General features: G+C 42.1%; 1 protein-coding gene across 2 annotated transcripts in view; it reads right to left on the bottom strand.

Moving 5' to 3' along the window:
• Window positions 1-14,933, bottom strand: part of sidt2 (SID1 transmembrane family, member 2) — a 28,820-nt gene extending 13,887 nt beyond the window's left edge. For both annotated transcript variants that reach the window (XM_080007517.1, XM_080007518.1), the window contains exons 1-8: window positions 14,405-14,933; window positions 14,104-14,225; window positions 10,052-10,216; window positions 9,668-9,713; window positions 7,078-7,179; window positions 6,483-6,566; window positions 5,229-5,394; window positions 1,169-1,262 (exon numbers count right to left, since the gene is read on the bottom strand). In XM_080007517.1, coding sequence (XP_079863643.1) covers window positions 1,169-1,262; window positions 5,229-5,394; window positions 6,483-6,566; window positions 7,078-7,179; window positions 9,668-9,713; window positions 10,052-10,216; window positions 14,104-14,225; window positions 14,405-14,644 — 1,019 coding nt within the window. In that variant the 5' untranslated portion in view covers window positions 14,645-14,933. The remainder of the gene's footprint in view (window positions 1-1,168; window positions 1,263-5,228; window positions 5,395-6,482; window positions 6,567-7,077; window positions 7,180-9,667; window positions 9,714-10,051; window positions 10,217-14,103; window positions 14,226-14,404) is intronic.
• Between the last annotated feature and the right edge of the window lie 1,762 nt (window positions 14,934-16,695).

Here is a 16,695-nt window from a genome sequence, read left to right as displayed (position 1 = left end):
ATTGTAAGCATTTCTAGTTTTGACCGAGCTGACTTGCAAAGGGGCGTTTTGAAGTGTTTGTTTGCAACCGGCAGCTGTGCAGTAGAATCAAAATATATACTATGAGTCTAATGGGTGCGACAGAAGTAAATGGAATTGTCCAGTATAGATATCCGAAGTGATCATCATCACCAGGGAGAGTAGTGAATGACACAACAAAAATTTGTGATTTTCCTAAGGGATAAGCGATCACCAATCACAGAATCTATTTGAAGCCTTTCTTTTCTTGTACAGCATTATTTATTTAACTTTTTTTTTTAATATTCTGAACAACATTGTATATTTAGTATTAAAATTAAGCGATTAAGAGAGAGAAAGTATCATAAATGGACATTATTTTTGTTTATTTATTAGCAGGCAAAATGTGCAACATATATATATATATGTCTCTTAGAGACAACTTAAAAATAGCAGCTTAGAGCTTGACAATATAGCTTTCCCATGGAATAAAATAAATACAATTTTATAAAACAATAATTACAATAAACATTGAATGTGCACAACACACCAAGTTAGAACAATACATTGTATATACTGAGGCAGCAAAACCAAAAATCAAAAACAGGGCCTCAGTTTACTACAACTTTAAAAGACTGCAACAAAAACGTAGGTGGGGACACAGGTTAAAATAAATACAGGGCTCATTCTGGCATTACAAAGTGAAATTCGATAAATATAAACTACTTTTTGAAGCTCTATTTTTTTCATTTTAAAGGACTTAAGGAATTAATTAAAATATAATAGTCTCATTATCTATTTTATATGAATATAAAATTTATCTCATTGTCATCTTGTATTATTAGTGTCTATCTCCAACCATGTTGGATGAAATTTACATTTTGTGGGATAAACTGTCCTTAAAGACAGATAACCCTTACGCTAACCCTAAAACCAGGGGAAATATCACAGGTTTTAATTTATCACTTTTTTCCAAGGACTTTTCAAACACTTCAGCACAACAAGGGCTATTTTCAAAGTGATCAAGCGCTTGCATTTCTGAGGGCGAAATTCAAGCACTTCAACCACCTCAAGGGCCTGGCATGAAGCCTGCTAAATACTTTGGTTCACTTTGGCCATGAGCGAGTGAGCAAAGGTTTGGGCTCAAGAGAGAAGATGCAGGTTAAACTACCTCCTATTCTCCACGCAGGCCACCAGGATGGTCAGCAGGTAGAAAGAAAGGAAGATGCCCAGACAGAACAGCATGCCGAACACATACACCTCCGCTACGCAGGGGAGGGGGGGGAGAGAGAGAGAGAGACTAAGATGAGAAGACGCATAGAAAAATACATGTACATATACCATTTACAACTGTACATTGTGACACGCTGCCAGGGAAGAAGAAAGATAAAATACAGGCGCTCCTCACTTAACGACAGAGTTCTGCTCCTAGGATCAGGCCATTAAGTGAATTGGCCGATCAGCGAGAACCCGTGTTATTTCACGGTAAGGGGGGCTGGCCATTGTGAACGCTAGTGTAGTGAATACTGACAGACTGCAGGAACGAGACTGAGAACGCTGATGAGATGAGACGTATACAGTGTCTATAGTATATATAGAGTATATAGTATATTTAGTGTATATGTGACCCACCGCAGATTTTAGCTACTTTTGGTGCCGTTTCACTTTTCACGTCATTTGAAAGTGAAGAATCAGAGCTTCCAAACAAGGTGTCACTTGTGCGAATCAAGCAAATATTTTTAAAGCTATGGCTTGTTAATGATGTGGGTGCGGAAAACTGTGATTCTGAGATTATCACCCTCAAAGTTTTCGGAAGGCTCCACGTCTTGTTTACGGAAGTGACGTCAGCTTTCCTTCTTTGCGTCATACCGCTTACACAACAATGAATCCAGGTGTGTGTATAAAACATGTAATATTGAAAGGTTGAACTCTATCAAAAAGGTTTCACATTGTGACTTCACATCACATGGAATATGGAGGAATGATCTTCACCTGGACGCTCGCTTCAAAGGAAACCATCGATCGGCGTTTGCTCTGTTCATCGTCTCTGTAAGTGAACTGTTTCCCCATGTTATCCAACGGGATTATTTCACTTCACGGTTTTACATTGATCTACTATTTATGAATACAACTCAGTTTTGAAAATAGGTTGAGAGATAAAAAAAACAACAAAGGAACACGAATATGAAAAAAATCAATTTTCCTTCTAGAAGGGTTTTTTCAACTTATTTGGCTGCTCCTGGCAATTTTAGAAATGCATGACAATGCATGATTTGCTGCAATGGTGTACACACACACATATATATATATATATATACAGTGGGGCAAAAAAGTATTTAGTCAGCCACCAATTGTGCAAGTTCTCCCACTTAAAAAGATGAGAGAGGCCTGTCATTTTCATCATAGGTACACTTCAACTATGAGAGACAGAATGGGGGGAAATAATCCAGGAAATCACATTGTAGGATTTTTAATGAATTAATTGGTAAATTCCTCGGTAAAATAAGTATTTGGTCACCTACAAACAAGCAAGATTTCTGGCTTTCACAGACCTGTAACTTTTTCTTTAAGAGGCTCCTCTGTCCTCCACTCCTTACCTGTATTAATGGCACCTGTTTGAACTCGTTGTCAGTATAAAAGACACCTGTCCACAACCTCAAACAGTCACACTCCAAACTCCACTATGGCCAAGACCAAAGAGCTGTCAAAGGACCCCAGAAACAAAATTATAGACCTGCACCAGGCTGGGAAGACTGAATCTGCAATAGGTAAGCAGCTTGTTGTGAAGAAATCAACTGTGGGAGCAATTATTAGAAAATGGAAGACATACAAGACCACTGATAATCTCCCTCCATCTGGGGCTCCACGCAAGATCTCACCCCGTGGGGTCAAAATGATCACAAGAACGGTGAGCAAACAACCCAGAACCACACGGGGGGACCTAGTGAATGACCTGCAGAGAGCTGGGACCAAAGTAACAAAGGCTACCATCAGTAACACACTACACCGCCAGGGACTCAAATCCTGCAGTGCCAGACGTGTCCCCCTGCTTAAGCCAGTACATGTCCAGGCCCGTCTGAAGTTTGCTAGAGAGCATTTGGATGATCCAGAAGAGGATTGGGAGAATGTCATATGGTCAGATGAAACCAAAATAGAACTTTTTGGTAAAAACTCAACTTGGCGTGTTTGGAGGAGAAAGAAAGCTGAGGTGCATCCAAAGAACACCATACCTACTGTGAAGCATGCTTGTGGAAACATCCTGCTTTGGGGCTGTTTTTCTGCAAAGGGACCAGGACGACTGATCCGTGTAAAGGAAAGAATGAATGGGGCCATGTATCGTGACATTTTGAGTGAAAACCTTCTTCCATCAGCAAGGGCATTGAAGATGAAACATGGCTGGGTCTTTCAGCATGACAATGATCCCAAACACACCGCCCGGGCAACGAGTGGCTTCGTAAGAAGCATTTCAAGGTCCTGGAGTGGCCTAGCCAGTCTCCAGATCTCAACCCCATAGAAAATCTTTGGAGGGAGTTGAAAGTCTGTGTTGCCCAGCGACAGCCCCAAAACATCACGGCTCTAGAGGAGATCTGCATGGAGGAATGGGCCAAAATACCAGCAACAGTGTGTGAAAACCTTGTGAAGACTTACAGAAAACGTTTGACCTCTGTCATTGCAAACAAAGGGTATATAACAAAGTATTGAGATGAACTTTTGTTATTGACCAAATACTTGTTTTCCACCATAATTTGCAAATAAATTCTTTAAAAATCAGACAATGTGATTTTCTGGATTTTTTTTCTCATTTTGTCTCTCATAGTTGAGGTATACCTATGATGAAAATAACAGGCCTCTCTCATCTTTTTAAGTGGGCGAACTTGCACAATTGGTGGCTGACTAAATACTTTTTTGCCGCACTGTATATATAGTATATATAGTGTATCTAGTATATAAATATAGTACATACAGTGTATATAGTGTTAATAGTATATATAGTATATAAAGAGTATATATTATATATAGTGTGTATAGTATATATAGTGTACATAGTGTATATAGTATATAAATGGTGTTGCGTGATGAGATGCTTGACGCTGAGACGTTGTGGTATTGTACACAGTGTATAATACAGACTGGTCAGAGAGCTGGTCTGTCTGGTCTAGTCTGAACGGTGGTTAAACATGCAGGTCATTAAGTGAGCAGTACCTGTACATATAGACCAGGTTTTTTGTTTTTTTCCCCCCAGTCATCAAAAGCAAAATGACTCGGGGCAGAATGAGAGTTTAATAAAGAAAGATCAGAGAGAATATTGACATTTCTCTTTCTCCCTCCTGACATTCAGCTTTGAGAGAGAGAGAGAGAGAGAGAGAAGGGGAAAAAAAAACTAAAGTTATGAACCAATTTCAGTGACATTTCCTTCGAGATCCGTCTCCCCCGCAGCTTTTCACATTCAATGTTTAGCAAGGAATGTTTTTTTTTAATTCTTCTTCATATAACTTCTCGATGGGCACGGTGGATTTTTAATTAAAATGTCACACCTGAGCAGGGTTCATTGTGGCATATGAAATCGAAGGACTTTCAAGTACTTTTTAAGCACATTTTTTCCATTTCAGGAAAAACAAATATAATCCATTTTCAATGTGATCTCTATTTATTAAAATATAACATCATTTTAATCTCAGTTTTATTATCAAAACATCTATTCATTTCGAGAGAAATGTCAATTTTCTGTGTTTCAGTCCCTTTTCTATTATCATTATTCTGGAACATTGTTATGATGTTGCCATTTCAATAACAAAACCAGAGGGGTTATCACATGTTTTCAATGATCAGGTTTCCTTTCAAGGACTTTTCCAAGCCCTTCAGCACAAAAGGGGCCATTTCTAAGGTATTCCTGTACTTACATTTTTGAGGATATAATTCAAGCACTTCAAGGACCTGGCACGAACTCTGCGCCAGTCCAACTCCAATGCTTCTCATCAATTACAGCGACTTCGGCACATTACTGTTCAGGACTCCATTCAAAGAATCCAGTCTCTCTCTCTCTCTCTCTCTCTCTCTCTCTCTCTCTCTCTCTCTCTCTCTCTCTCTCTCTCTCTCTCTCTCTCTCTCTCTCTCTCTCTCTCTCTCTCTCTCTCTCTCTCTCTCTCTCTCTCTCTCTCTCTCTCTCTCTCTCTCTCTCTCTCTCTCTCTCTCTCTCTCTCTCTCTCTCTCTCTCTCGGGGTGGGACTTACAGTTGATGGCGGGGGACACCACCACATCGACCACCTTACTGCGGTTCCCGGCGTCGAACAGCTCGTCGGGCCGCAGCGGGTAGAAGCGCAGCGGACCGCCGCAAGCCTCATCCTCCGTCTTCACCACCACCACCACGTAGAAGCTGTTGCTGGGGAAGTCCTTTCTCTGGGAGAGAGGGGGGAGGTGGGGAGGGAGAAAGGGAGAATCTCCTGACGGGTACCGCACGAAAATGAGGATATCAAACATAAGAAGAAAATGGACAATGTACATTGATTTTAGCTTGTGAGTTCATTATCTTGTATCGAAGCAACACTATGTTACTTTTTTTCTTTACCTTAAAATAACAGCTTCAAAGTCATTTTGATGGTACGCTGACTTGTAATATGGAGAATGACACCTCTTTCATTCTCACCCACCCGAACGTCTTTTCTTGCACTATGTAACTTCTGTGTTCGTGTGCACTACGTCACTTGCTTGAGGTTTGGCTCAGGTAATAATATTTTTTTTTGCCTGGTAAAAATTTATAATTAAAAAAAACAAACAAAAAAAATTTGTCCTATATAAATTCCAAAAATTCTTTACGGACTCCAGAGCGACTTTTTACGACAGAACCTGCCGAGGGGGCAAATACCAAAAGTTACATAATGCTGCTTCAAGAGTCCAAGTGCGTTTCATTACACTGAATTATATGGTCCGATTTTAACTCAGACATCCAAATTCTTTTTTTTCTCTAATCATAAAAAATGTCATTTTTGTTGGGGATTGTCATACAAATAATTGCGAATTAAGGATTTAATGTTAATTAATGTCTTTTATGCTTATTTTATGCCACTGGAAGTGCAACGACACACATCCACCTCAGGGAGAATTTCTCAGAATGTAGGTACATTTAAATTTGGGTAGACAGTAAATCTGCTTCAATCTGACGGATGAAAACATTCAATTTTTTTGCCACGTTTCTTACATTGGCTCAAAATTTCAGCTAAATTTCAATGGAAACATATTGTTGGAGAATGTAAGGATTTTACAAAATGTGAAGAGGTAAAATAATTGCAATCAGGCAATTGTGTAATAATTTAAACAGCCCTATACTGTGTACCACAACGTGCTGTTGCAACATGAAAATAGTATCCCACCGTAAGATGATTAACGATTAGAAAGGTTTGGATTCTAAGTACTATTGCATTTCTTTAAACATTATTAAGCACTAAATTACTCTGTGTGTGTAAGTGTGTATCTGTGTGTGTTGATACCTGCACAGTGATGGCTCCTTTTTTGGTCATGGTCTGGTACATCCCAATGAAGGCTACGTTGTTGTCGAGATCATACACAGGGCACTGGGGGACAGGGAACAAGGAAAAAAAAAAAAAACGGAAAAAGTGAGCAAGGAAGAGCCAGAGACAGTGAAATAACTAGAGATTTTAACATTTTAAAAACAAGAAAAGGTGATAAGGGTGATTATGCCAATGACTAGAGATGGGTATTGTTTAAAAAAAGAATCCTCAATTATATAGAAATCATCATACCATACCAACTTTCTTTATTTAAACTCTAAAATTCAGATTTTAAGGTCATATACTGCTTTAGAATATAAGAAGTTGCTGCCTCCCTTTCAAAAAAAAATCCCTTTAAACAAAAAGGAAATGATATGACACATTACCCTACAAACCTTTTGTTTTATGCTTGGCCCACTGACTGATATGGATGAGTTTGGGATCAAAATTTGGCTTTGAATACCACAGAATCACTAGGTGACCCAACAGCGTTAATGCAGCATTTTATGTGGATATTACTCCCAGGTGCTGACTTTGGTTTTTGGGCATGGGGGTTGAATGGTTAGACTCGTACCAGGATGTCCTGGATGGACATGACGGAGCAGGGGAAGGTGTTCTCAGAGCTGACCTTGACGATCACGGTGTCCACCCCTTCTGGGAAAACATACTTGAAGTACTGAGGGGAGAAAGGGAGGGAAGGAGGGGTGGGGTCGAAGGGTTGGTTGAGAGGGAAGAATTATTTATGGTGTTAGGCTTGAAACATTGATATGAGTCAACGCACTGTGTGTACAGAGGAATGCATTGCAGGGGGTGTTTGGAATGACGTACAAAGGTGGTTGTAATGTTACAAAACAAAAGTTATCTGCAGCAACTAAACGCTGAACGATCCAACATGGCAGGACCTCCAGAGAAACAACAATATTGGGACAGACTTAAGGAGCTATCATAGAAAGAGAAGGCAGAGGGAGAGTCTCGTTATTTGAAAGTCCCAGTTACGTTAAAGCCTACTTCACACCGAATACCAATCACATCCGATAGTGGGATTCTCCCCTTAGTGGCCGTAGGATGAACTGAGTCTGATTTTGCGTCACAAAACGTGTCAGGGGAAATGGACAGCTTGTTTTTCCATAGAACAGTGAGTAGTTTGATCAACTGGACATTTACCATGTTCTATGAATGGGAGTTTAAAACTGCCTTTATATAGTTTGCAAAGTGTGAAAAAAAAAAATGCTCAATTCACTTATATAAAAGATGTTTAACGTTAATAGCATCATTATTTTATACACGTAACTCTTTTACTTAGTTTTAAGCTCAGTTCAAAATAGAAAATCTCACTGACGCCACTTCTGGGAGGACTGTCGTATCGAAACTATGAAAATTTGAACACATCCGGGAGCCTCGACCGATTCTGCACTGCACAGCTTTTTGCCTGCGAAATCCGGCTCTCCATAGGAATGAACAGACTTCCGGTTTTTTTTTTCTTGTCGCTTTTAGTCCTACTCATTCACACATTTAAAAGGGTGGCCAGCGAGTGGGCGAAACAGGAAGTCGGAGGAACACATACACACAAGAACAAAAGTTATTTCGTCAAAAAGAAGAACTCACACTGTGACAGGAGCTGTGTGTGCCTGGGAACTGTTTTTATTTAAACTTCTCCCACTTCTCTTCCTCTTGATAACACATGCTGTAATTACTTGTTTTGATGCGCTTTACATCACAGTCGCACAGAGAACAGTGTTTCCCACAGGTCTGAAATATACTGGTGGTGGTAGCCAGCGAGGGGGGGGGGGCCAACCAACACGAATTACAGTTTTCCGAGTTCCAATGGAACGCAGCATCGCTTCCGACACAAATTACAGCTTTCCGAGTTCCCGTGAACACAGCACCAGCCTGCTGTATCTCGACCCGATACAAACTTAGAGCGCTTTGTAATCCAGTGAGACGTGTCCGCGTCTTCTCACGTAACACCAGAGAACGAGCAGTCTTATAGCAGTCTGCCAGTAATAACTAGTGTAGCGCTCTGTGGGGCGAAATTAACAAAAGGGTTGTGCGGCTTTTGCATCTGCTCAACATGTGCAAATAACAGAAAAAGCAAGCATCGAATTCAAAAAACACACACAAACTGCACCGTTAATGGCGCTACCATGCAAATGGTTCTCGGTGCGCAGGTACTATTTGCGCATATTTAAATTTGGTAATATGCATACATTTGGAGCAAAGTTGGCCCCATCCTATGCAAATGAGCTTAATTGGACAATTGCTTTTATTCACTTTGCCACATGCATAATTGCGTTCGGACGCTGCAAAACAAGGGCAAATTGCACTCAGCTCCAAAACTTTATGGGAGTGTTTGCACTGGCATATCATTAGCCCATAAACTTTTAGTGAATCGGACGCTAAGACAGGGCAGATAGCGGGTGCAACTGATGAAAAACTGATGGTGCTGTAAGCGGCCGCAATACATTCTTTGTGAATCCACCCCTGTGTGTTAGTGGGTAATTGGCCCAGGTGGGTTCCCGACAGAGAGTTTGAGTGTGAAGGGAGGGGAGAGCGGGAAGTGAGGCGAGTGCTTGGTGCGAGGGGAAGAGAGTGTCTGAGGAGAAGTTCGTAATATAAAGTGCCATCCCTGGGGGTTATTTTCCAACAGGAGACTTCAACCCCGGTGTAGTTTTAAGCCTCGCGGCAGGCAATGACACCACTGTAATTAAGTCTGTCTGAATAGATTAAAAGATTAAACTGGAAAAGCTTTTGGCTTGTCTTTTTATTATCACACACACACCACAACACATGCATTACGTGCAGCTACGCCCGCCACACTCACACACTCACACACACACACACACACACACACACACACGGATGGAGGCCGTAAGACTCACATGAAACGATTTAAATTGATTGCACTCTTTCCAAAAACATTTCTACATAGTTTTATCTTGTGTTTCAATGCCCAGTTGAAAAAAAAAAAAAAATAGACCGCTTGCGCAAAAATAGAGAAATGCTGTGTGGACCCCGCGCGACTGACGTAGCCAGTGGAGCTCCACCGCGCTGCGCAAATGCGTATTAAACCGCAGGGGGCTTACCGAACGGTTCGATAACATACCGTGTACCGTTGCATCCCTAATAAACACAAACATTCACCGTTACATGATAAAGCCGTTTACCTGTGGCTGAGATGGCGAGGCAGTAAAGCTGAACTTCTTGTCTGTCCTGTAATTCAGAAGAAAAAACTAATTTGACACTGATGACAAAAATATTTGATTCAAAAGTAAGGTTCTGCTTCTATTAAAGGCAACTCATTCTTAGTCTGATGAGCTATTTATTCTGAGATATCTGTTGTAGCAGTTGTGTTCTACATATTGAAATTATCTCTATTGAATAAGAAAAACATTTGATGGAACAAAACACAGAACATGCATGATTTTATTGTTGATATTTAATCATGTGTTCATTTTTTTAAGATATCTACCATACGGGACATAAACTCATGTCGAAATGTCACACAAACTAGTGGAGCGTTGAATCGCTGAGCTTTTTGTGCCACTCACTGCAGGGTGAAGCTGTAGACGCGGCTGACCCTGAGCTGGTAGTGTGTGCCCAGGCTGGACAGCGTGGACACGTCTATGAAGAAGAACTGGGTCTCGGAGGCGGCTCTGGTCGGGGGCTGGCACAGCGTCCGGCCCACGTGGGCGTACGGGTACTTCCTCTGGTATCTGGACAGTGAAACAAACACATTGTAAGTGGACTAAGCCTCGCCCTTTTAATTCTGACATGAGCGGAGTTGACTCCACAAGACCTGTGAAGGTGTCCCTGTGGTATCTGGCACCAAGACGTTAGCAGCAGATCCTTTAAGTCCTGTAAGTTGTGAGGTGGGGCCCCCATGGATCAGGCTTGTTGTTCCAGCACATCCCACAGATGCTCCATCAGATTGGACCCTAGCCCCAGCAATCCACATGATGACTTATCAGACCAGACCACCTTCTTCTATAGCTCCATGGTCCAGTTCAGACACTCACATGCCCATTGTAGGTGCTTTCGGCAGTGAACAGGAGTCAGCATGGGCACTCTGATCAGTCTGCGTCTATGCGGCAAGCTGTGATGCACTGTGTGTTCTGACACCTTTCTATCATAGCAGCATGATCTTTTTCAGCAATTTGTACAACAGTAGCTCTTCTGTGGGATCGGACCAGACGGGCTAGACTTCGCTCCCCACGTGCATCAATGAGCCCTTTGGGGCTCATTACGCTGATTCACCGGTTGTCCTTCTTTAGAGCACTTTTGGTAGGTACCAACCACTGCATACTGGGAACACCCCACAAGACCTAACATTTTGGACATGTTCTGACCCAGTCGTCTACACTATTTTGCCCTTGTCAAAATCACGTAGATTCTTAGGCTTGCCCACTTTTCCTGCTTCCCACACCTTGACAGGTGCCACTGGAACGATATGAGCAATGTTATTCACTTCACCTATCAATGACATTAATTTTGTGGCTGACCGGTATATATACACAGGTACTCCTCACTTAACGACCTACCTGTTTAACAACCGTTCAGACTTACAACCAGCTCTCCGACCAGCCAGTATTATACGCTGCGTACACACACACACACACACACACACACACACACACACACACACACACACACACACACACACACACACACACACACACACACACACACACACACACACACACACACACACACACACACACACCGGCCACTTTATTAGGTACACCTGTTCAATTGCGTTTTAACACAAATAGCCAATCAGCTAATCACATGGCAGCAACTCATTGCATTTAGGCATATAGACATGGTGAAGATGACTTGCTGAAGTTCAAACCAAGCATCAGAATAGGGAAGAAAGGGGATTTAAGTAACTTTAAATGTGGCATGGTTGTTGGTGCCAGACGGGCTGGTCTGAGTATTTCAGAAACTGCTGACCTACTGGGATTTTCACGCACAACCATCTCTAGGGTTTACAGAAAATGGTCCGAAAAATATCCAGTGAGCAGCAGTTGCGTGGACGAAAATGCGTTGTTGATGTCAGAGGTCAGAGAAGAATGTCCAGATTGGTTCAAGACGATAGAAAGGCAACGGTAACTCAAATAACCACTTGTTACAACCAACGTATGCAGAATACCATCACTGAACACACAACACGTCCAACCTTGAAGCAGATGGGCTACAGCAGCAGAAGACCACACCAGGTGCCACTCCTGTCAGCTAAGAACAGGAAACTGAGGCTACAATTAGCACAGGCTCACCAAAAATGGACGATAGAAGATTGGAAAAATGTTGCCTGGTCTGATGAGTCTCGATTTCAGCTGCGACATTCAGATGGTTAGGGTCAGAATATGGCGTAAACAACATGAAAGCATGGATACATCCTGCCTTGTATCAACGGTTCAGGCTGGTGGTGGTGGTGTAATGGTGTGGGGGATATTTTCTTGGTACACACACACACACACACACACACACACACACACACACACACACACACACACACACACACACACACACACACACACACACACACACACACAAGATTAATTACAGTGTGTATATATTACTATTGTACTTCCTGTTTTTAACTGCCATGTTCTGTGTGTTCAGGCATTCAGTTTTAGACACTTTTTTTTTTTTTCTTTCTCCAGGGTCCACAAGGTCGCTGACGTTCTCCTGATCATCTGACTGGCCATTCCAGTGTTTCACAACCACAAGAAGGACATAAGCGCATGGGAGTTAACAGTTTGGATATTGGTAAATAGCTGATTATGAAACTACACCCTTATCTTCCCGACAATTATCTTCCTGTGATGTCGCTAAACTGGAGCATGTCAGCAGCTCGGGATAATTTCCTTCCTCTCTGTCAGCATGATATAAATGTAATGGAAAAGTCAATTTTTTTTGAAAAATTGGGGCCAAAAAAGAAAAGATAATCACAACTGCAACTCTAACAACACAGTTGGTTCATAGCGAGAAAGAAGAACCAAGTTCAAACTTCAATAACCACACAGGAAGTGTTTATCCTGCAAACACCATTTTCAAAGCATTTAGGCATATACAGCCTGTGGCTGCATATCCGTGTATGTCCTCATCTGTGACTGGTGACAATAACTCTTAGAGAGGGCAGGCGGTTACGAGAGCGACACAGGCCGAGTGTTGAACCCAGGAACTACTCAGTATTGACGGTGTGGCTGTGACGGTAATGGTGTGAAAAGGCCCTTAAAAATGTACAGTAAATTATGGCCGATCCGGCGTGAAACACAGTATGCACATTCATAGCACTGAATTTGAGACATGCCATTTATGCTTGTGATTATTATCAGTATAAATGTTTGACTTTTAGACTATAAGACAGAAGGTCCTCTGATAAATGTAATATTTTATATCTAAATGCACACACAATCACATATAAAAGAAAAAATAATCCACCAGGAAAAATCTGAGCATTGAAACGGTGTAACTGCAGTTTACCGTGTTCTGAAACTGCAGTGGAGAGGGAGGGAGGGAGGGAGGGAGAGAGGAGGAGAGGGAGAGGGGGGACGGAGGCTCTCACCCTCTCTGCTCAGAGCTGTGAAGTAACCAGTTGTGATCAGATCTCACTTCCCGGCTTTATATGCAAATCTTGTGATTATACTATAGCAATATATAATTTAGTCTCATTGAAAAATGTACAGTATGGAGATGTGGAAATATATTTCATAATTAATTATATACCAATATTAAATGTACTTGATGCTTTGAAGGCAAAAACAATTGCATTGCCAGTAAATGTTAGAAAATACAACATTTGCCAAATTTTATGTGATTTATGGTATAAACCACACCCACTTCTGGTCTTCTATCTGAATAGATTTTATTTTGTCGGTTGAACAGATACAGATACAGATGAGATAATGACGTCTCTGTACACCTCTTGTATGTATGCATGCATGGATGTGCATGTATGCATGCATGTATGTACTGTATGGGGCTCATCTCAACCCTCCCACTTTACACTTTACAGTGTTGTAATAGTTGATATATCCTGGGAATTTGGCTTATAAACTATTACAACAGTACACAGAGAGCAAGCAAGCCCTCCAGGGGCAATTTCCTTTAAAAGTGTTCTCTGCTAATCCGCATCTGGGTTTCTAAAGGACTGGGAGGGGTGAGGCTGGACAAAAGGCAAGATGGGTTGAATAAAAAACGGTGAAGATGTGGGAATTTAATCAAGACAAGGCAACTGCTTAATACATTTAATGCCTAGTATTCACCAAAGGACTTTCCCTAAGATTTACAAGTTCAGGACAAATTTTCAAAGATCTTGAATCATAGGGAAATCTCTCCTCTCAAGGGTTGTTTGATTTGCGATAGTCAGAGACTTGTGATCAGTCCCAGACTATCAGCTTGGTTCTATATAATCTCAAATCGCAGCTCCAATGGTGTGTTCTAGAATCCCAAGAAGTCCTTGCCAAATCCTATAGTGAGTGCACTATTGGGACGGGTGAAAAAAAAAGAAAAAAAGAGAGTGTCTAATCCGTGCTGCTGTCTTTTGAAAGTCCTCCGGTGTGACGCCCATATAGCGAAGTCGGCGTGGTTTACTCACAGGCCTCTCAGGATGAGGGGGACCTGGAAGGACAGCACGGCCTGCTTCTGGCGCACTACAAACAGGATCGGACTCTCCATGCCTTCCGACTGCACGTCCACGGTCACACGCACCCCCTCGGACTGTGGATGAAGGGAGAAATCAGACAAAGGGGAAAAGGAGTACGAGATGGATCATCATGACTCGAGTGACTGGAAATCAACACAACAAATCATGCTCAATGCTTTAGAAATCGGAAGAAAACTGTTGATAGATAGATAGATAGATAGATAGATAGATAGATAGATAGATAGATAGATACCTTGTTCCTGGACACAGTGTGGTTGAAGGCATAGATGGTCTGGTTGCCGCTGGTGACCGTGTCATCGTAGGTGACATCGAACTCGGCGTCTCTCTGGACCACCGCTGTGCTTTCCCCCACCGCCCCGGAGCCAGGGCAGCCCAGCTGGCTCACACATAGCCACAGCAGGACCGCGTGTCCGGGTCGCACCCACCCGGACCCGTTCTTGTGTCGAGATTTCCAGCAGCTCCTCAAACCCATCCTTCCGCTCGACCGATGTATGCGGAAGTGTCGTGAAGGCAGCAAGAGCTGTTTTGCTAACAGCTAGCTAGCCAACCTTAGCATCGCTACGCCTGCAACACCACCGTTCGATAGCGATGCTCCGGTCCCGTCGCTAGTGTTTGTTTTGTTGCTGTCTTAGTCAATAAGTTCAATAAACGCGATTGCCACACGGCGTGTAAAAGCAGCGGCCACGCATTGTGTAAGTGCCTGGCTCTGGTGACATCCCAGATTCGGTAAATGGGGGCAAATCGGTGTCAGCGGCGCTGCCTCCCCCCCACCCCCGCCCTCCTCCACGCCGAAACAGTAAACAAACCAAATCGGGCACGACGTGATGACGTCATGCGCCGCCCCGGCGTCAATAGACGTAATAAATGGTAATAAATGATAAATAATTAAAAAAAAATCTGTATATATATATATTATTTTTTATTTTTATTTTTTTTTTTCAAAAAGCATCCGAAGATCAATGTCTTCCTTTCCTCTATTTTTATTATTTTTTTAATTGATACATGTTTATTGATTCGATGTTTGACTCAATCACGATCATAGTTGGAGGGTGTGGTTATTGCGGTCTTCGATTTATTGTGAGCGTGGAACCTGTCTGAACGCTGTTCTATTCGCTGCTGATATTCTACTCCGGTGTTGTTTCTCTAATATAATCCAATGCAAAACAATGACGATAATAATAAAAACAAAAAAAAAACAACAACAACCATTGTGATGAAACAAGTGGTGATTATTTGCATGTACTGCAGCATATAAAAATAAATAGGCGTATGAAGGGACGGGGTGAAGTCATTTCAATGACTTTCTAAGGAATGAAGTGCGATGAGGGTATTTTCTTCAAATATTAGCAGGAACCATATCCAGTATACTTTTCTTTTTTTTTTTTTTTTTGTTTCTTCAGTCCAAAACGGACTGAAGTTTTCCCCCGTCCAGAGAGTATTATGAGCTGGTGTTGTGGGTGGCGGCTTCGCTGGTGGCCTAAACGTTTAGTCACCGCTTCCCCTCTGAAGATGACAATAAAAAGCATTTAAACATCCAAACGTTGAGTTTTACAGCCACGCGGCTTTTCTGCGGGCGCGACGTTTCCAGGGTGCACGAACTGTCCTTCGCCTCGTGGTGTCACTGTCTACATTAATGTTTGAGTCAAGGGGTCTCGAATAGAGTCGAATAGAATAGAGTTGAGTAGGGCGCGGCTCCAATTGCAATGCAACTGTACATTTGACCGTAATGGTCCATCAAATGGTTATTTTAATTGTTTTTGAGTGTCTCAGCCTCAAACCTTAACTGTGGTTTGTGTCGTGGTGTGGTTGGAATTGTGCAAAGGGGTTATTGGTTCTGAAGCCTGTCGCATAGTTAATGATGGTGATGATGAAGATTATTGTTATTATTTGTAATACAAGTGTATGCCCGTTTCGAGATAATCCAAGGGACAGACAGACAGACAGACAAAGAGTCTCCTCTGCCTTTATGACTGCTCAGTCGCAGAGCCCTGAAGCCCCGCCGAGCTGCTGCGCAGAGCCGAGCGGCACGCCGATTGTTTATTAATATTGCACGTGTCGCGTGTCCAAATGGCACCAAATTCGACACTGCACATTCCTGCGTCGCTGGCAATGCAGCCGCCAAGTGTGAGCTGCATCGGATGAACGGTCGACGAGACAATCTAAGGACATACAGGCAGACAGACAGACAAAGATTCCTTCCTTTATAATTAGAAGATCGTTATATATTAGCATGACTGAACAACACCCCAACAGACACACACACACACAAAGACTTATAGGTTTTAGGTTATCTTACAGGTTTATGCCATTGGTAATGATCACATTAGTCAGGCGAGGAAGCGCGCATACACTACACCCGTAGGACCAGACATCTTGATGTTGTTTACGTCTCTGTGTCTTTATGTCCATACATCTTTACACTCATGGTATGTGACACAGATTCTGAATGTGTTCCTTGTTTCTATATGTGTTTGTGTCAATGTGCTCGCTTATTTGAACATGCATGTATTGTTTTTGCGTTGA

Source organism: Zeus faber, assembly GCF_960531495.2.
Source record: "Zeus faber genome assembly, chromosome: 9".
NCBI lineage: Eukaryota > Metazoa > Chordata > Actinopteri > Zeiformes > Zeidae > Zeus > Zeus faber.
Note: the sequence above shows the minus strand (reverse complement) of the source record. Positions and strands in the feature narration are given on the sequence as shown.